Here is a 17057-nt window from a genome sequence, read left to right as displayed (position 1 = left end):
TTGCTTCCCAGTGAGATCTAATAACCAGGAGGAGCCAGGGTGTGCCTGGTTTCTCTGAAATTCCGTTTAAGCAGACGCTGTTTATGCACAGGCTGACAGCGTAGTCCGGCACGGTAAATAGGCATCCGGCATGTAGGCATTCCATTCCAGTGAGCTGGCACCACCGTGCCGGTGACTTCAGCATCCGCCTCTCTTGGGTGGTAAGAAAATATCATTTCAACAGATGATGGCTCTGATCTGAGAGACAGCAGATATAGGAATGAGAATAGCCTTTGGTCTCTAGATTTTGACAAGAACAGAGATGGGTGAATTTTCCTTTTTCAGTCTACCTCAGGCATCTCCTGCTCAGTGAGTTTTAATTTTGTTGCCTGGACCTAGTACCTGATGTTTGCATTCACCGAGTCCAGGTCAGACGTGCAGTCTATTTTGCCTTGGATTCTCTGGCTTTACCCAGGGCAGATTTCAAGCCTTATGCTCCAGACTTGGGAGATCTCAGAATCCAGAATCCAACTGGGAGTGTCCCAGCCCTCAGTTTGGGTCATTTGGCTGGCTGAGGTGACATGGGAATCAGCAAGCATTTCCCTGAAATTTATACTGTCTGTATGTTACGGTTTTAAGCTAAAACCACATGGAGCAATGATTGATGACATTTGAAGTGCCAGATCTGTTTTTAATATACATTTTTGTTGTTGTTTTACAAATGGTTCTTGCCAGGGCACACCTAGCTTTCTTAGCCTGGAGGGTGAAAGACATGAATGAGTTATGGGCGCATGACTCGTTCCCTGTTGATCCCCAAGGACCTGCTCTCCCAGCTCCTCTTGCGTCTTCCTGGTGGATGTGGGAGGCAGGAAAGCCTGATCGCGTCCACCCTGTATCAGGCTAGCTGGGAGCACATGCGATGGAGGTGTTTTGGAAGAACAGGTGCTGGGCAAGGTCTGAGCTCAGAATGGCTTCCTTTGACTTGGGTAGAAGCCCTGCTCTTGCTGTATCTCACCACCCACTTTTTAACCTTAAATTCAGCACCGCAACATCCAGACAGACCTTCAAGCTAATAATAAACAAGAATGACTTTTCATGACTTCACGAAGATGACTCAGGGTCGCCTTTGAAGCATCAGCTATTATTGCCCACAGCTGGATCACTATCTAGTGAAGCAGAGAAAGTGGTGTGCTTTATCCTTTAGTTCTGTGACTGTGCTATGTGGACAACTGGGCTCACACTCCAAGGAGCCAACCTGACTGCATAGTGCAGTAAATGTGTCTTAGTTCAAACTTGTGTGATGGGGTCCTCATAAGCTGTCTCTGCTCCCTCACTGGCATGTTATTACATCCCTGAAAAAGCATCAGGCTGACTGCAAAAGTATAGGTAGCTGACACTTCAATGCAGGAGGTTTGAAAGGGATAGCAGGGGAAGGGAGTTCAGCATGCAGCACACACACTCAAACTTAATGCGACTTGCCTGCTATTTGTCTCTGCTGTCTGGCAGGAATGTCCTCTCACTGGGTCCTTAACCTCCAAATCCTTTTCCTGGGTGGATTCTGCCTTACCCCACTTTCCCATGACCCGTGCATTGCATAGCAGTGTCTCTACCTTCCACCTTTGTCCATTCAGCTTCCTCACTCGTGTCCTACAGCACATCCAGGAAAAGAAGCTTCTACTTGGGGGGGGGGGGGGGGTACGGCTAGAGATGCAGAGGCTGAGAAGTGCCAAAGGAAGACACCAGTGAAGGACAGGATGAAATGCCCTGAAAATAAGAAATATGAGCTCATAAATGTTTAGAATGAAACATTTCATGCAAATTAAATTTTAATTTAATCTAATGGTGATAATTTAGGATTAATACTTTTCTATGACTTAGAATGTTAATTCTTGAAGGGCCTTATGCATCATATGGTCCAGCCCTCCATTCTCATTGATGAAGAAAAGGAGGGTGCAAAAGAAGACCCCACTGCCCAGATCTCTCGGGTGGCATGTCATAGATACACAGGGCATACTCCTGCCCACAGGTAAGGCAGATGTTTGCAACATTCTTTTCTGCTGAGTCCAGATATGGACTCAGAAACTCATTTCAGCACCATGCTCCAGACGTGGTGGCCAGTCGTTCAGAATGCAACAGAAATTGAAGAATGAGAACATTTGTCATCCAGCTACTAGAGTAGGCAAGCACATACCAGAATCTCATGCATGGTGCTTCTATCATTCCTCTTTACCATCTCAGCATATGATAAAGTCATCACATTGCAGATTCCATATAATAATACCACAGGTGGTGCTTTTCCCTAGTTGGGAGTATTTACAATTTCCTTGCTAGGCAGTAGATCCCAGGAACTCGAGAGTTTTCCGAGAAACATGCTCTTGAGTCTTTATCCAGTCACCCATTACTATCTGTCCATATTTATGGTACCATCATCTCAAAGTCAACTCATCTAAAACCAACTGATTATCCTCTATAGCAAGTCCTCTACTTAACTGTTTTGAGCCAGGTGCTAGCCCCAGAGATGGAAAATCCTAATAACACTGTAAAGTCCTTATCCCCATTTCCCCTAGCCCCCATCAGTCTTGAGATTTGTTGGTTCTTTACAAAAACTGTCAGATCCACACTCTCCTTTCTATACCCAGTAATTCAGACCTTGTAACTGGATGGAACTCAAACTGCTTCTATTATTTGGTTTTCATGCCTCCAACCTTCTCACTCCACCTTAATATCCCCCCAATTGCCACTTCTGTGGAATTGTTCCTGCACTTGTCCTCACAAGTTATCACAGAATCCCCATGAGGTATAGAAAAATCCAATTTCTCAGCCTAGGCATCCCCCAGCAAAGACTTATTTCCCAGGATGGGACATCTCTGCCTGTGGCAGCTGGGTGTCTCCTGAAGAGGCAGGGAGAGCATGGGTTCTGGAATGAAACAGACATGAAAACATACTCTGTTCCTCCCCTTTTCTCAGTGACCATGAAAAAAATAATAATTTAGACACTCCCTGTTTCGGGTTTGCTAAAGCTGCCAGAATGCATATACTAGAAATGGGTTGGCTTTTACAAAAGGAATTATTAGTTTACAAATTTACAGTTCTAAAGCTATGAAAATGCCCGAATTAAGGCATGAAGAGAAAGATACCTTCTCTGAAGAAAGACTGTCATCATCCAGGTCACATTGGAAGGCACATGGCAATGTCTGCTGGTCGTTCTCTCCTGGGTTCTGGTTTCAGTGGCTCTCTCAGTTTCTACAGGTCCTAGCTTAGCATCTCTGGGGAATTTCTGTCTAAACTCTCTCTATCTCTCTCAGTGTTTGTGTCTTTTATCTCCTCATAAAGGACTCCAGTAAAGGATTAAGACCCACCTTGAATTGGGTGGGTAACATCTCAATTGAAGGAACCTAACCAAAAGGTCCCACCCCCAATAGGTCTGCACTCACAAGAACAGATTAAAAGAACAATGGCCTTTTATGGGGTGCATAAGAGCTCCAAACTACCACGCTCGCCAAATATTTTTCAAATACCTATTTACTTAGAACCTACTTATTTTATTTTTGAGTGTAATGATTCTTGTTTCTTAGGTGATAAGGATAAATGAAATGTCTATTCAAAAATGCTCCTTTTAAAAAAACAATTTTCCACCTCCCATGATGTGCATCATAATTTGTTTCCCATGCCTTTGCCCCATACTTTTTTCTCCTCCTTCCTCCTCTCCTTCATCGCTTTCTCTCATCTCTCCAACTTGTGCCACTCTTTAGACTGCTCAAGTCTTCCCTATATGAATATTCAACCACTGCAGTCTGTACTGCTTTCTTCTTTCTCAGAAATCTTTGCTCCTTTGTAACATCTCATATTTTGCTGGTGATCTCTCTGACTTTCTTGCCCCAAACTTTTATTGGGCCCCCTGTGCTCCTTGAAGATGGGGGTCTATATGTAATTTGCAGTTTTGTCAACATCATCATCATCAGTAACACTGTTTAGTATCTACAACTGTGATGGAAAGTGTGCTAAATACTCAGGAGATAAACAGGCATGATATACCACCTAGTACTTTCCAGAGAATTAGCTATTAATTAAGGAAATGTAATATCAAATAACTACATACATAGATTAATAACAGTCCAGGAGGAGCTACAGGTCCCAGTGTCCAGGGCATGGTCTTGAGCACTTTTCTGAACCAGAGATCCCTGCACTTCATGGAGAGGCACTGAGCTTCTGAAGTGTGTCCTTAAATCCACGTACAAGCCAGACTTTTTTTTTTTTGATTTATTAGTTAATTAAAAATTAAAAAAACAAATAAAACATCAACATACATAATCAGTAATTCACAATATCATCACTTAGTTGCATATTCATCATTTCTTAGAACATTTGCATTAATTCAGAAAAAGAAATAAAAAGATAACAGAAAAAGAAATAAAACAAACACAGGAAAGAAAAATAAAGATTATACCTACCATACCCCTTACCCCTCACTTTCATTGATCACTAACACTTCAAACTAAATTTATTTTATCATTTGTTCCCTCTATTATTTATTTTTATTCCATATGTTCTACTCCTTTGTTGACAAGGTAGATAAAAGGAGCATCAGACACAAGGTTTTCGCAATCACACAGTCACATTGTGACAGCTGTATCATTATTCAATCATCATCAAGAAACATGGCTACTGGAACACAGCTCTACATTTTCAGGCAGTTCCCTCCAGCCTCTCCATAACATCTTGAATAACAAGATGATATCTACTTGATGCATAAGAGTAACCTCCAGGATAACCTCTCAACTCTGTTTGGAATCTCTCAGCCATTGACACTTTGTCTCATTTCCCTCTTCCCCCTTTTGGTCGAGAAGGTTTTCTCAATCCCTTGATGCTAAGTCTCAGCTCATTCTAGGGTTTTTCTCAATCCCTTGATGCTGAGTCTCAGCTCATTCCAAGATCTCTGTCCCCATTGCCAGGAAGGTCCACACCCCTGGGAGTCATGTCCCACGTAGAGAGGGGGAGGGTGGTGAGACTGCTCATTGTATTGGCTGAAGAGAGAGGCCACATCTGAGCAACAAAAGAGGCTCTCTTGGGGGTGACTCTTAGGCCTAAATTTTAAGTAGATTTGACCTAACCTTTGTGGGGTTAAGTTTCATATGAACAAACCCCAAGACTGGGGGCTCTGCCTATAGCTTTGGTTGTCCACACTGCTTGTGAGAATATCAAGAATTCAACTTGGGGAAGTTGAATTTCTCCCTGTTCTCACGATTCCCCGAAAGGGGGCTTTGCAAATACTTTTCCACTCACTGATTGAATCACTCTGGGATTCATTGGGGCATCACTCTGGACAAACCACAAAATCTTATGTCTTACCTGAGATTCCAAGTACTTATGGCGTTCAGTCAAACTATCTACGTAAGTTATATTAGGAAATGCACTAGTCAAAATGTAAATTTTGTAACAAATAGACATTTCTTGCTTTAGTCTCACACAGAAGGTGACATTTTTAAATATTAATTACCGTCTATTTTCAGCACCCTGCAGTAATGACATTCCTTTGTTCTTCCCCATGCAAAAACATTTTTTTTAATTGTACATTGTACATTTCACTATTATTATACACGCTAGGCATTCCTAGATTATACCATCTCAATCTTTAACATCTATCTTTTTTTCTGATTTCATTTATGTCCCCAGCCCTCCTCCCTCTATCATTCTCACATGCAGCTTCATTCAGTGTTTTCACATAATTGTTTTACAGTTAGGTAGTATTGTGCTGTCCATTTCTGAGTTTTTGTATTCAGTCCTGTTGCACAGTCTGTATCCCTTCAGCTCCAATTACCCAATATCTTACCCTATTTCTATCTCCTGATGGTCTCTGTTACCAACGAAATATTCCAAGTTTATTCACTAATGTCAGTTCATATCAGTGAGACCATACAGTATTTGTCCTTTAGTTTTTGGCTAGTCTCACTCAGCATAATGTTCTCAAGGTCCATCCTTGTTGTTACATACTTCATAAGTTTATTCTGTCTTAAAGCTGCATAATATTCCATCATATGTATATACTACAGTTTGTTTAGCCACTCCTCTGTTGATGGACATTTTGGCTGTTTCCATCTCCTTGCAATTGTTAATAATGCTGCTGTAAACATTGATGTGCAAATGTCCGTCTGTGTCTTTGCCCTTATGTCCTCTGAGTAGATACCTAGCAATGGTATTGCTGGGTCATATGGCAATTCTATATTCAGTTTTTTGAGGAACCGCCAAACTGCCTTCCACAGCGGTTGCACCATTTGACATTCCCACCAACAGTGAATAAGTGTGCCTCTTTCTCCACATCCTCTCCAGCACTTGTCATTTTCTGTTTTGTTGATAATGGCCATTCTGGTGAGTGTGAGATGATATCTCATTGTGGTTTTGATTTGCATTTCTGTAATGGCCAGGGAAATTGAACATCTCTTCATGTGCCTTTTGGCCATTTGTATTTCCCCTTCTGAGAGGTGTCTGTTCAAGTCTTTTTCCCCTTTTGTAATTGGATTGGCTGTCTTTTTGTTGTAGAGTTGAACAATCTCTTTATAAATTCTGGATACTAGACCTTTATCTGATATGTCATTTCCAAATATTGTCTCCCATTTTTACTTTCTTGATGAGGTTCTTTGATGTGCAGAAGTGTTTAATTTTTAGGAGTTCCCATTTATTTATTTATTTCTTAAGTGATCTTGCTTTAGGTGTAAGGTCTATAAAACCGCCTCCAATTACAAGATTTATAAGATATCTCCCTACATTTTCCTCTAACTGTTTTATGGTCTTAGACCTAATGTTTAGATCTTTGATCCATTTGGAGTTAACTTTTGTATAGGGTGTGAGATACGGGTCCTCTTTCATTCTTTTGCATATGGATATCCAGTTCTCTAGGCACCATTTATTGAAGAGACTGTTCCGTCCCAGGTGAGTTGGCTTGACTACCTGATCAAAGATCAAATGTCCATAGATGAGAGGGTCTATATCTGAGCACTCTATTCAATTCCATTGGTCAATATATCTACCTTTATGCCAGTACCATGCTGTTTTGACCACTGTAAGCCAGATGTTTTAGGAGGCATGAATTTTTTTCATATGCCATTCTCAAAATAGTCAGATATTGTGCTCTGAAATAAAAACAAACTTTGTAAATTTATCACAGATGTCTATTTATATAATACAGCTTTATGCTTTAATCAAATGTTGTGAACATTGCCGCTACCTTTTAATGGTACAAACATTCAGAATATTTGTTCTGAAATTAAAATGTTGAGACCAATTAACTAGACCACCTCTCAGTTTGGATTTAGTTGGTCTGTGGTGGGCCTGGATGTGTTTTTTATGCTTCCAAGTGATTCTAGTGTGCAGCCAGGATAGAGAATTCCCGGACTCGGCCATGTGCCTGTAGGCCTGGAACATCTGAAGACAGGTTCTCAGAAGATGTAGTTTCATCCTCTGTCTTCAAAGTCGAAGAATATAAGGCAAAGGGCTAAGTCAAGGCCAATGGGGGCACTCATGGGTTTTCCAAAACAGTGAGCTCTAAACCAGAGGCAGAGTGGAGGAAGATTGGCATGTAGTTGAAGATTGAGGAGTCACTGGAGAGTCCCGATTTCCAGGCTCTTTCAGTAGTTTGGATACCAATTTACAAACCTACAGGGGATATTTATACAATGCCACTGAGTCAATGGGTCCACTTAGGCAGGGGATCCAGATGAAAATATACAGCCTATTTTTGCTGTAGGTGTTTGAGGCCTTATCAGATTTTAAAATTTTTTTTCCAAAGGCGCCAGAAATTTATTTGGTTAGCATGAAATGTCCCTATTTATTAAAATGTTGGCTTGCTTCTGTGCACAGACACAGCACTGTGCTGGACAAATAAGGAGACATCCTGGGGCATCCTTGCATCTTGTGAGTTTGGAGCCATTGTCCACAGAGAAGAACTCTGGTAGGTGTGTGAGCAGACTGGGCTGTGTACAAATATCTGTGGAATGAAGGAATCTAAGTAGGATATAGAATGAAGAGGAGGCCCTATTTTAGAGAGAGAGCTTCTTTATAAGAGTAGAATATTTGTGCAGATATTAGAGATGAGGCTTGGATCAGTACGGTGACAGAGGACGTGGAGAAGAAAGGGTGAGTTAAAACATATCACAGAAGGTGACTCTAGGTATTTGGTGGCAAATTGTTTATTTGGGATAAGTGAGGGGGGAAGTTGAAACATCTACCTCTTTTCAGTCTCCCACCCACTCACAGTGCCCCTGAGTAAATAAATGGATCAAAAGCCACATCCCTTTCAACTTGGTATGTCCTGAAGTAATTCAAATGGGCTTTCTTGGTATCTAGAAATAAACACAATCCTGACTTGAAAAATATATTTATTTCCTAAAAATGATCAAATGAACACATCTTTTATTCTGAAGACATTTTTGGGAAGTGATGTTAATGAGAAGAGGGTCTGTTCAGAGACTGGGGTTCTAGCCCTAGACCCAAAGTTAATGAAATCAAGACTCCATTACCTTATTTCTCCCTGTCTTTAATTTTGGCATCTGTAAAATGAGATGACGTCCATCCTTCCTAATAGAAGCCGAATAAATTTCAGGCTCTGGAGCCAAACGGTCTAGGGTTGACGTTAGCTTGGCCACTGTGTAATATTATAAAGGTGACTTACACTCTCTGTGCCTATAATTCTTCATGTATAAAATGGGAATAACAATAGAGTAATTATGAGGAATAAACAAATTAATAAATATGTAGCCTTTAGAATAATGCAATAGATACTGATTAATTTCTTAATGAGTTAAAAGGAAAAAAGTACTTGATACATAAGAATGTAGCATAAAAATGGTAAATATTATGGTATAAATGTAAATTTTTTTATTTTTTAATTTTTAAATTTTTTTAAATGTAAAATTTTTAACAAGAGAGAAAAGAAAATTAATTTATATCTTCTTATCATAGAAGAGGATGAGACCTATTATTCCCTTGTATTGTATTAACCAGCAGCATTAATATTGGTTGTCTTATATCCTCATCTGAATCCCGTTTGTCATTTCCCCCACAGTTTACAATTATCTCCTTTATTTCACATCTGACAGATAATACAATGACATTATAGAAAAATTAGAAAATACCAACAAATGCAGAAAAAAGCAACAAAACAAAAGTCATTCTCCCCTGTTACCCAGAAATAATTATTGCTTATTATTTACTGCATGGCTTTTTAGATTGTTTTGTGATATATAATGTATACTTCTCTTTTTAAAAAATGGAATTTTCATAAAAAATAACATCTTGAAGCTTGTGTTTTTAAAATTTGCACTGAGCATTTTTGCATATGAAATTATATACATTGAAGGTGAATTTCACAACTACAGGCATAACATTGTTTTTAAGTACCATAATTAATCAAAATAATCTCTTCTTGATAGGTAGTTAGTTGTTTTGTTTGTTTGCTGTTATAAATCATATTGTAATGAGAATCTCTGAATTTCCAACAGTTAACTCTTGTGAGATTATTTCGTTAGGATAAATTTCTAGAAATGGAATTACCGTGTCTCTGATACCTTGTGCAAAGTGCCGTCCGGGAATGTTGATCTGCCTGTAGAAATTAAGCTGCTTTGAGGGCTCATGTTGCCTCTTCCTGGATCCTCTGACTCGAGTATGATATGGGGTTGGAGAGTGAGGTGGACAAGAATTAGCTGTTTGGAGTCAGCCAGGTCTGGTTTTCATCTCTACTCCAACATCAAATAATTGTTTGACTTTGTTTGTGCTGGGAATCCCTCTGAGGCTCAGTTTCCCAGCTGCAAAATATTTGAGGACTGAATGATGTAAAATTACTAAGGTTATTATTAGCACACATCCTACTGCATTTTAGGTACTAAACAAATGTTAGATAATATCATTATAAAATACCCAGTCCTTTATGTCAATAGCCTTCCCTGACTAATCTGGAGGAGACCAGATTGATCTAGAAATGGTCACCAGAGTGGGGTGATCATTCTTCAGGTAGGAAGGTGGCAGTTTTAAAAATCTCCTGCAAGGTGAATTGAACTTCTGAAGCAGAGTTAAAAAAAGGGGGCTGTGTGTGAAGATGCTATGACTCATAGCCTTCTGTGCCAAACAGTCACATATCTTACAGTGACATTTGTTGATGAGTGTTGGTTTGATCGACTTTCTGGCTAGTAGAGTATATTTTGAAATGGTCCCAGTGCATCCTCAGTATCATGGATCCATGGATTTCAGATCCCCAGAAACTGTCACGGATCCAGAGCTGGGGCAGAGCTTTAATCTGGAGCATTGCAGACCTTTAGTGGAGTCCATTTCATTGGTTACAATTTGTAACCCACTCAATGATTCAGAAAGGACTGGTCCAAGCAGGCGACGCTATACCAGTCTTTACTGGGGGCTTTTAAAAGATATGGTAGTGTCACTCTTAGTTGGTGTTCTAGTTTGCTAGCTGCCGGAATGCAACACACCAGAGACTGATTGGCTTTTAATAAAAGGGGATTTATTTTGTTAGTTCTTCAGAGGGAAGGCAGCTAACTTTCCACTGAGGTTCTTTCTTGTGTGGGAAGGCACGGGATGGTCTCTGCTGGCCTTCTCTCCAGGCCCCTGGGTTCCAACAACTTTCCCCGGGGTGACTTCTTTCTGCATCTCCAAAGGCCTGGGTTGAGCTGCCAGTGCCGAGATGAGGAATGCCAAGCTGATTGGGCTGTACTATGTTGAGCTCTCTCATTTAAGCACCAGCCAATTAAGTCAAACATCCTTCGTTGCAGCAGACCCACCTCCTAGCCGACTGCAGATGTAAATCAGCAACAGATGAGGTTCACGTACCATTGGCTCATGTCCGCAGCAACAAAACTAGGTATATTCACCTGGCCAAGTTGACAACTGAATCTAACTACCACAGTTGGTGAATATGTTTTTAGGACATTTCTTTCCAGGAACACTTCCTTTAAAAATGGGTCTTCAACTCTTTGTAATTGTTTATGAAAGATATTATATGTCACATGTATTTATACATGTGAAAAATTTTAAAAAAGAGAAGCTGACTTGCTCTATTAGCATTGAGGAGTCTTGCACATCAATTTTAAAATCAGCTGATTTATTAAAATTGACTTTAAATTTTATATTGATTTTACAAAGTCTACACAATTTGGAAGACTTTTCTGAGGACAGATAAATACAAGAAAGCTGCTATTATTAGGTGATTATTTTAACTTCTTATGTTGGAAACTGCCATTTGATTCAGTCATTTTGTGTCTTCTATTTCAGGAGGAAGATGAAGGCTCGTGCCCCACCTCCTCCTGGAAAGCCTGCTGTTGTAAGTGCTCACAGTGAATGGAAACCTGGCAGAGACTTGGCCCTCGTCCCTCAGCGGAACCTCATCAATATGAAAGAAAACCTGTGGAACAGCCTGGTGGACATCACCGTGGTGCTCCCCAGTGGGCTGGAGAAGAGGAGTGTGGTCGATGGGAGGTAAGAGGCCAGGGCACAGCAGGGAGGAGGCACAGTGTCCTCCAAGGAAGGGGACTGCATATCCAAGGAAGAGGACTGAAGAGTAGATTCTGCTGTGTTGCACTTCCTCCTTGGTCAGGTCTGACTCGCTGGGCCTCGTGAATATAAATCTGGGCCTAGGGATCAACCTACGACAACCAGAAATGTCTCACCTGAAATGACTGGCCTGACCATGCCTCACCTTAAACCTTAGCAGGGAGACTCCACAGCTCACTTCCACTAGAGGCTCAGGAAGGAGGTCAGATATAGTCAGGTCTCCACATAGGTGACCTACACCCAGAGTTGACCAGAAGCCGGAGTCTGCCAATGCCCTTGGCTCTGAAGGTATACAGTTTAGAGGACAGATGCCTGAGTTAATCATTCACATGTCCACTTACAAATTTATCTAATCAGTACATACATAAGATTGACAATCACCTTTTTCAAATGAAAGCAATTCAAGTTTGGATTATGGAATAGAATCCAATCCATGGGTATGAAGTTTAACCATGATTGTCAGGATAAGATACATTTGTGCGCATCGCCTTAAAGGTGTGTACTCAGCTTTAGTTCTGAAGGGATGATGCCATGTCGAAATTATTAGTAAAATAAAGAAGGGTGTTTCTGTTAGGATTCAACTGCTAATAAATAAAGATTCAAGAAAATAAATCAGAAGGTGGCACTCCATTCTGTCATGGTGACCCTACATAGATGGCAGGGATCCACTCTTCATTGATTTCTGTTCCATCATGCTCAGCAATGAAATCTTATTCTTAATATCACCCCATGGTTCAAGATGGCAGCTGGAGCTCAGGTGAGAATCTGTAGAAAGGGAAAGGTAAAGTGGAAGAAAACCCACCATTTTTCTATTTAAAAGCCATTTTAAAAGCCTGCAACTTCTACTTGTACTCTTTAGCATTTGCAGCTATGAAATTAAGATTGGGAAACCTAATCTCTCAGATGGGTATAAACTCAAGGTTCTACTTAAGACTCTGTGGTTGGAATGGATAGAAAGTGGACATTGGTTTGTTTGTCAGAGACTGTCTAGTCCTTTTCTGAGTGCCACTTGTGCTTAGAAGTAATTAAGTCATAAATTGAGAAGTATACCTCCTTACATCTTACATCTGTTCCCACAGACTATGATTAGAAAGAATGTATGCAAAATGAAATCAGTGAGAGGGTGAATTTTATAAAATTCCTTTAATGTGCTAATAATGCATTTTATTACATAAAATTTGTTAAAATGAGAAAGCATATCTCTAAGCTTAAAGCAAACTGTTTGGATCAAGGAAATTGGTTAAATTCTAATAATGTGTGCTTTTCAAGCCATGGAATATTATGGTTTATATTTGACTGTAGGGTGAAGTGCATGCATAATATTTTTTAACAAAATATATCATCGTCAATATAACAATTATTCTTAAACAGTTTGCCAAAGTATAGAAAAATAGAGGAGGGTAAAATTCATCACAAACTTCCATGAAGATATAATTATTGACAACATTTTTTGTTTTATTTTTCCTAGGCATTTTCACATTTTCCCCTTTAAATTATTATGAAATTTGTAATGCGCACAAAAGAACTGGCATATGTATATATGTGCTTGTATGTTAGTATATAAAAGAAGAATTTTAAATGAATCCCTAGTACCCACCATCCATCTTAAGAAATACAACCTTAAACCCATCTTTGATGCCTTTCCCAGATTAACCCCTGTCCACCCTCAGAATTTTGTGTTTATAATTCCCTGGTTTTTGTAGATAGTTTTTGCCCCATATGCATGTACAATATGTTGTGTTATTTAAAAGTTTACAGAAAGGTGTCTTACTGTGTAATTTTTCTGAGACTTGCATTGCTTCATCTCAATATTTTTTCTGAAATGTGTTAACGTTCATGAGTATACTGTTAAATTATTTTTCCATCTGCTATTATTGCATTAGGTGGATATAGCATAGTTTACAGGTGCATTGTCCCACTGACGGATGTTTGGGTTGTTTCTAGCTGTTTGTTCCTGCTTTTGAGGTTATGAAGGCTCCTATAGATCCCTCTTGGAAGACCTGCAAGAGTTTCTCTAGGGCAGTAGTTTTCATACTGGGGTGTGTGCACTTTTAAAAGTAAAAGAAGTCTTTCTAAGGCATTGTAGGTGCCTATTTGAAAGGCTTAAGGGAATCAATTTCCAGATCCTCAATTCCCACATGTAATTTTCTTAAAACTGATCTGCCTGTGAATGTATCTGTGGTCATATGCACTTCTTTTCCTTCTTCTGCTTATTTGAAATATTGGCAAAACCTCCTTCAATCATAGTATCAAAAGTTTTATTACCAATGGAATTGCAAATTTTATGTTTAATAGCTACCCAAATGTATCACAATTATGTTGTTTGATCAATTTTGCATGACTACTATTATTACTATTATTGATGACTGTAAAAAAATTTGAACAAGGACCCAAAAATGCAAATTTTGTTGTAGAGAAGTATGGTAGAAGGATCAATTGCAAGAAACTTCAAGCATAACAATATATTTGCAGAATTCTGATGGGAAAGTGAATGAAAATATTATTTCTTGGAAAATGAGAGCAAAAAATTATATAGAATTATTAACTGCTTAAGAGGAGCTTTTTTTCTCAAGTATTTCAAAGTGGGTTATGGTGGATATCACATCACTCTGGGTGTTTTTATTCCGATGGATACATTTAGAAGAGTGACTTCACAGTTTTATTTAAAAATATGGGTGTTCAGATTATACCTGGAATTACATCTTTTGAGACCATTAAAACTTTAATGAAATTCAAGATGAAAATTCAAGATAATGGGAAAAAGAGTAAATAGTCTTTAATTATTTTATGGGAAAAACATGGCTCCAGGCCTAGGGTGTATAAGCAGGTTTGGAATTGTTGAGTCTCAGGATCCTTGGGATCCACATCTTCAACCGTACCAGGTGATGACAAACCGCTGTGCAAAGTGGCGCCGCTGAGGTAGCATCAGGCATTCCTCTTCAATGGAAGTCAGCCTTGCAGCAGTTCACACAGCAGTAAGGCTCAGTTGCAAGATGAGAACTATATTAGAGCCATATGAGGTGCCTGGCTTGAAGCCTTAGGCCCCCTGGGAGCCAATATCTCTTCTAGTTCCATAGCTAGAACTTCCAGTGCTTCTGCAAGAGGCATGCCAGTTGTTGTGAGAGTCACTATACTTAGGGAACCCAAAGCTGTGGAATCCTCATCTTTTATCCCAGTCCAGATGAACTTTAGCAATCAGGGGTCATTTTTACCTTAGCATAGCATAGTAACATAGGCAGCTTACCAGCTTATCAGGTTGCCCAGGAAACAGAGTTAAAATGTTAACAACAGGTCAAATTCTCAAGCAGAAGGGGGAAGGTGTTTTGTTAACCATTTACCACAGAACCACTTTTTTAGTTAAGGAAGTTTGCTTCCCTAACTATTCTGTAAATATTTATATATTATTTTTTCATCATAAATGAGTGTACAGATTTTTCAATATATGTATTTTTCTTTAAGCTGCTAATTTGATGAAATGCAATAATAGATTTTCTTTTGGTAGACCAATCTTGTTTTACAGATTTACACTTAACTTGGCTGGTGTATTCAGTTTTCTAATCTTTTGTTTAAAATTTTTTCTAATCTTTTATCTATAATCTGAATGAGTGTAGTTTATACAGCTCCTTTCTCATGTCATGTCTGATTTTGGATGGAAATTATTTAGGCTTAATAAAATTGGTTATATGTGATCCCAAACCCCTCCCCTCCATCTTTTAAGAATTTTTGGTTCCTTAAAAGAATTTGTGAAAATCTGTGTACTTTCTTATGGTTTACTTTCCTACATTTTCTATTTTTTTTGCTGCTTTTAGATTGAAATTTTTCCCCTCTTTTTTCAGTTTTGGCACCTGATTTTGAAAGACTTTTTTCCATCTCGTTATTATTCCTTCACAAATTATATGATATGTATATAATTTAACTAGTGTTCTCCTGAACAGTGTAAGAACTTAGAATATCTTAGCTCCAATGATCTCTTTCAGTGTAAGAGGGCAATTTTAGGTATTTTTTTAATTTCCAGAAGTAGAAGTTATTATTGTTTTATGCTTTTTTTTCAGATTTTCTTGCAAACTTATAGTTGTTTAACTCTCCCCTCCTCTTGCATCTTAGATCTTTCTTCTGGAATTATGTTCTTTCTTTCTGAAACGTATGCTTTAATGCTTACTGTCATTGATTAATGCTCTCATTCTTGTTTGAAATTGCTTTTAATTTTTCCTCGATCTGAAAAGATAATTTTGCTAGCTGAACAATTTGAGGTTAATAATTACTTTTTCTTATACTTTGAGGATGTTATTTTACCATCTTATTTCCAGTATAATTATTAAAACATCAGCTGTCAGTCTTATTATAATTTCTCTGTAGGTAATATCACTCTGCGTTTTCTTTGCCTGATTTTTTCTTTGGTGCTCTACAATGGCATTATACTCTGCCTGTGTGTAGACTTATTTTTATTTAACCTGCTTGGACTCCTTGTGTTTCCTGAAGATGGAAATTTGTATCTTTTATCAGTTGCAGGAAATTCTCAATAATTAGTTCTTTCAATATTGCCCCTTCTTGAGTCTCTCTCTATGCTTTCCAGAAATTTCTTTCTCCATCTCTTAAGTTCAAATTCTGAATATCCCTTCTCTTGGACATTCTGCAATTGATTCTGGACATTTTATTCACATTTGTCAGATTGCTTTCTCTTTGGGTAAGTTTTGCCTGTTATTTGACCTTCCATTCAACTGTTTTATTTCAAAAATTAAAATGTTAGTATCTGGTAATACTGTTTGGTTATTTGTAAACCTTTCTGGTCATTATGATAGTCTCTTGTATCTTATTCATGGTATCAATTCCCATTTTACTTTTTAAATTACATGAATTTTATACTAGGTGTTTGATAGCTTCAATATCAGAATTTTTTAACGTGTGTCTTGCTTTTGATTTTTTTTGTTGGTTTTCAGTCATGGTGCTGTGTTTCTTGTGAATTATTTGATTTTTAAAAAATATTAATCATATAATGATCAGAATTTTTATCTTAGGGGAACCTTTCAGGCCTGAATTGAGATGTTTTTAAACAGAGGATCCATCCTTGGCTCTTCTCTTATCCTGAGTTACAACAACTCTGGAGGCATGTTAAACTTAATTCTCCCTTTGCAATTCATCTGGTAGTATGACTGCAGGATCCGACTAAGAGAAGCACATTTGTGCCCCCACTTCTAACACACAAACAAGTCCATCATCTGCCCTCACTGTAGATTTTTTCCCCTTATTTGTCCAGCTTTTCATGAAGGCTTAGCCATGGGAGTTCCAGGTTCAGGTGGGGGTCTGACTCTCTTGCTGAGGCCTAGAGGTTGTCTCCTCATTCCTAGGTGCTATGAAATCGGAAAGTGGATACCTCAGGTAGCTGCTTGCTTCAGAGATTGCTTACCTCCTCATCCTTCTCCTCTCCTGTTTTCCCTTGATACAGAGCTCTCTTTCTTTCTAGCCCAATGATGCATTTAACATTTGAAAAATAAAAAATTTTCCTGAAACCAGAGCTCTCCAGCCATTCT

The 17057-nt window shown here is 38.8% G+C and overlaps 1 protein-coding gene across 10 annotated transcripts in view; it reads left to right on the top strand.

The window, feature by feature from the left end:
- Positions 1-17057, top strand: part of COBL (cordon-bleu WH2 repeat protein) — a 334049-nt gene that overhangs the window by 102726 nt on the left and 214266 nt on the right. For 8 of the 10 annotated variants that reach the window (XM_077119329.1, XM_077119324.1, XM_077119326.1 and 5 more), the window contains one exon: positions 11251-11454. In XM_077119329.1, coding sequence (XP_076975444.1) covers positions 11251-11454 — 204 coding nt within the window. Of the gene's footprint in view, positions 1-7833; positions 7925-10763; positions 10841-11250; positions 11455-17057 lie in introns of those variants that run through there. The other 2 variants (XM_077119322.1, XM_077119321.1) reach the window with 2 other exon arrangements.

This window comes from Tamandua tetradactyla, chromosome 1 (genome assembly GCF_023851605.1).
Source record: "Tamandua tetradactyla isolate mTamTet1 chromosome 1, mTamTet1.pri, whole genome shotgun sequence".
Taxonomy (NCBI): domain Eukaryota; kingdom Metazoa; phylum Chordata; class Mammalia; order Pilosa; family Myrmecophagidae; genus Tamandua; species Tamandua tetradactyla.
Note: the sequence above shows the minus strand (reverse complement) of the source record. Positions and strands in the feature narration are given on the sequence as shown.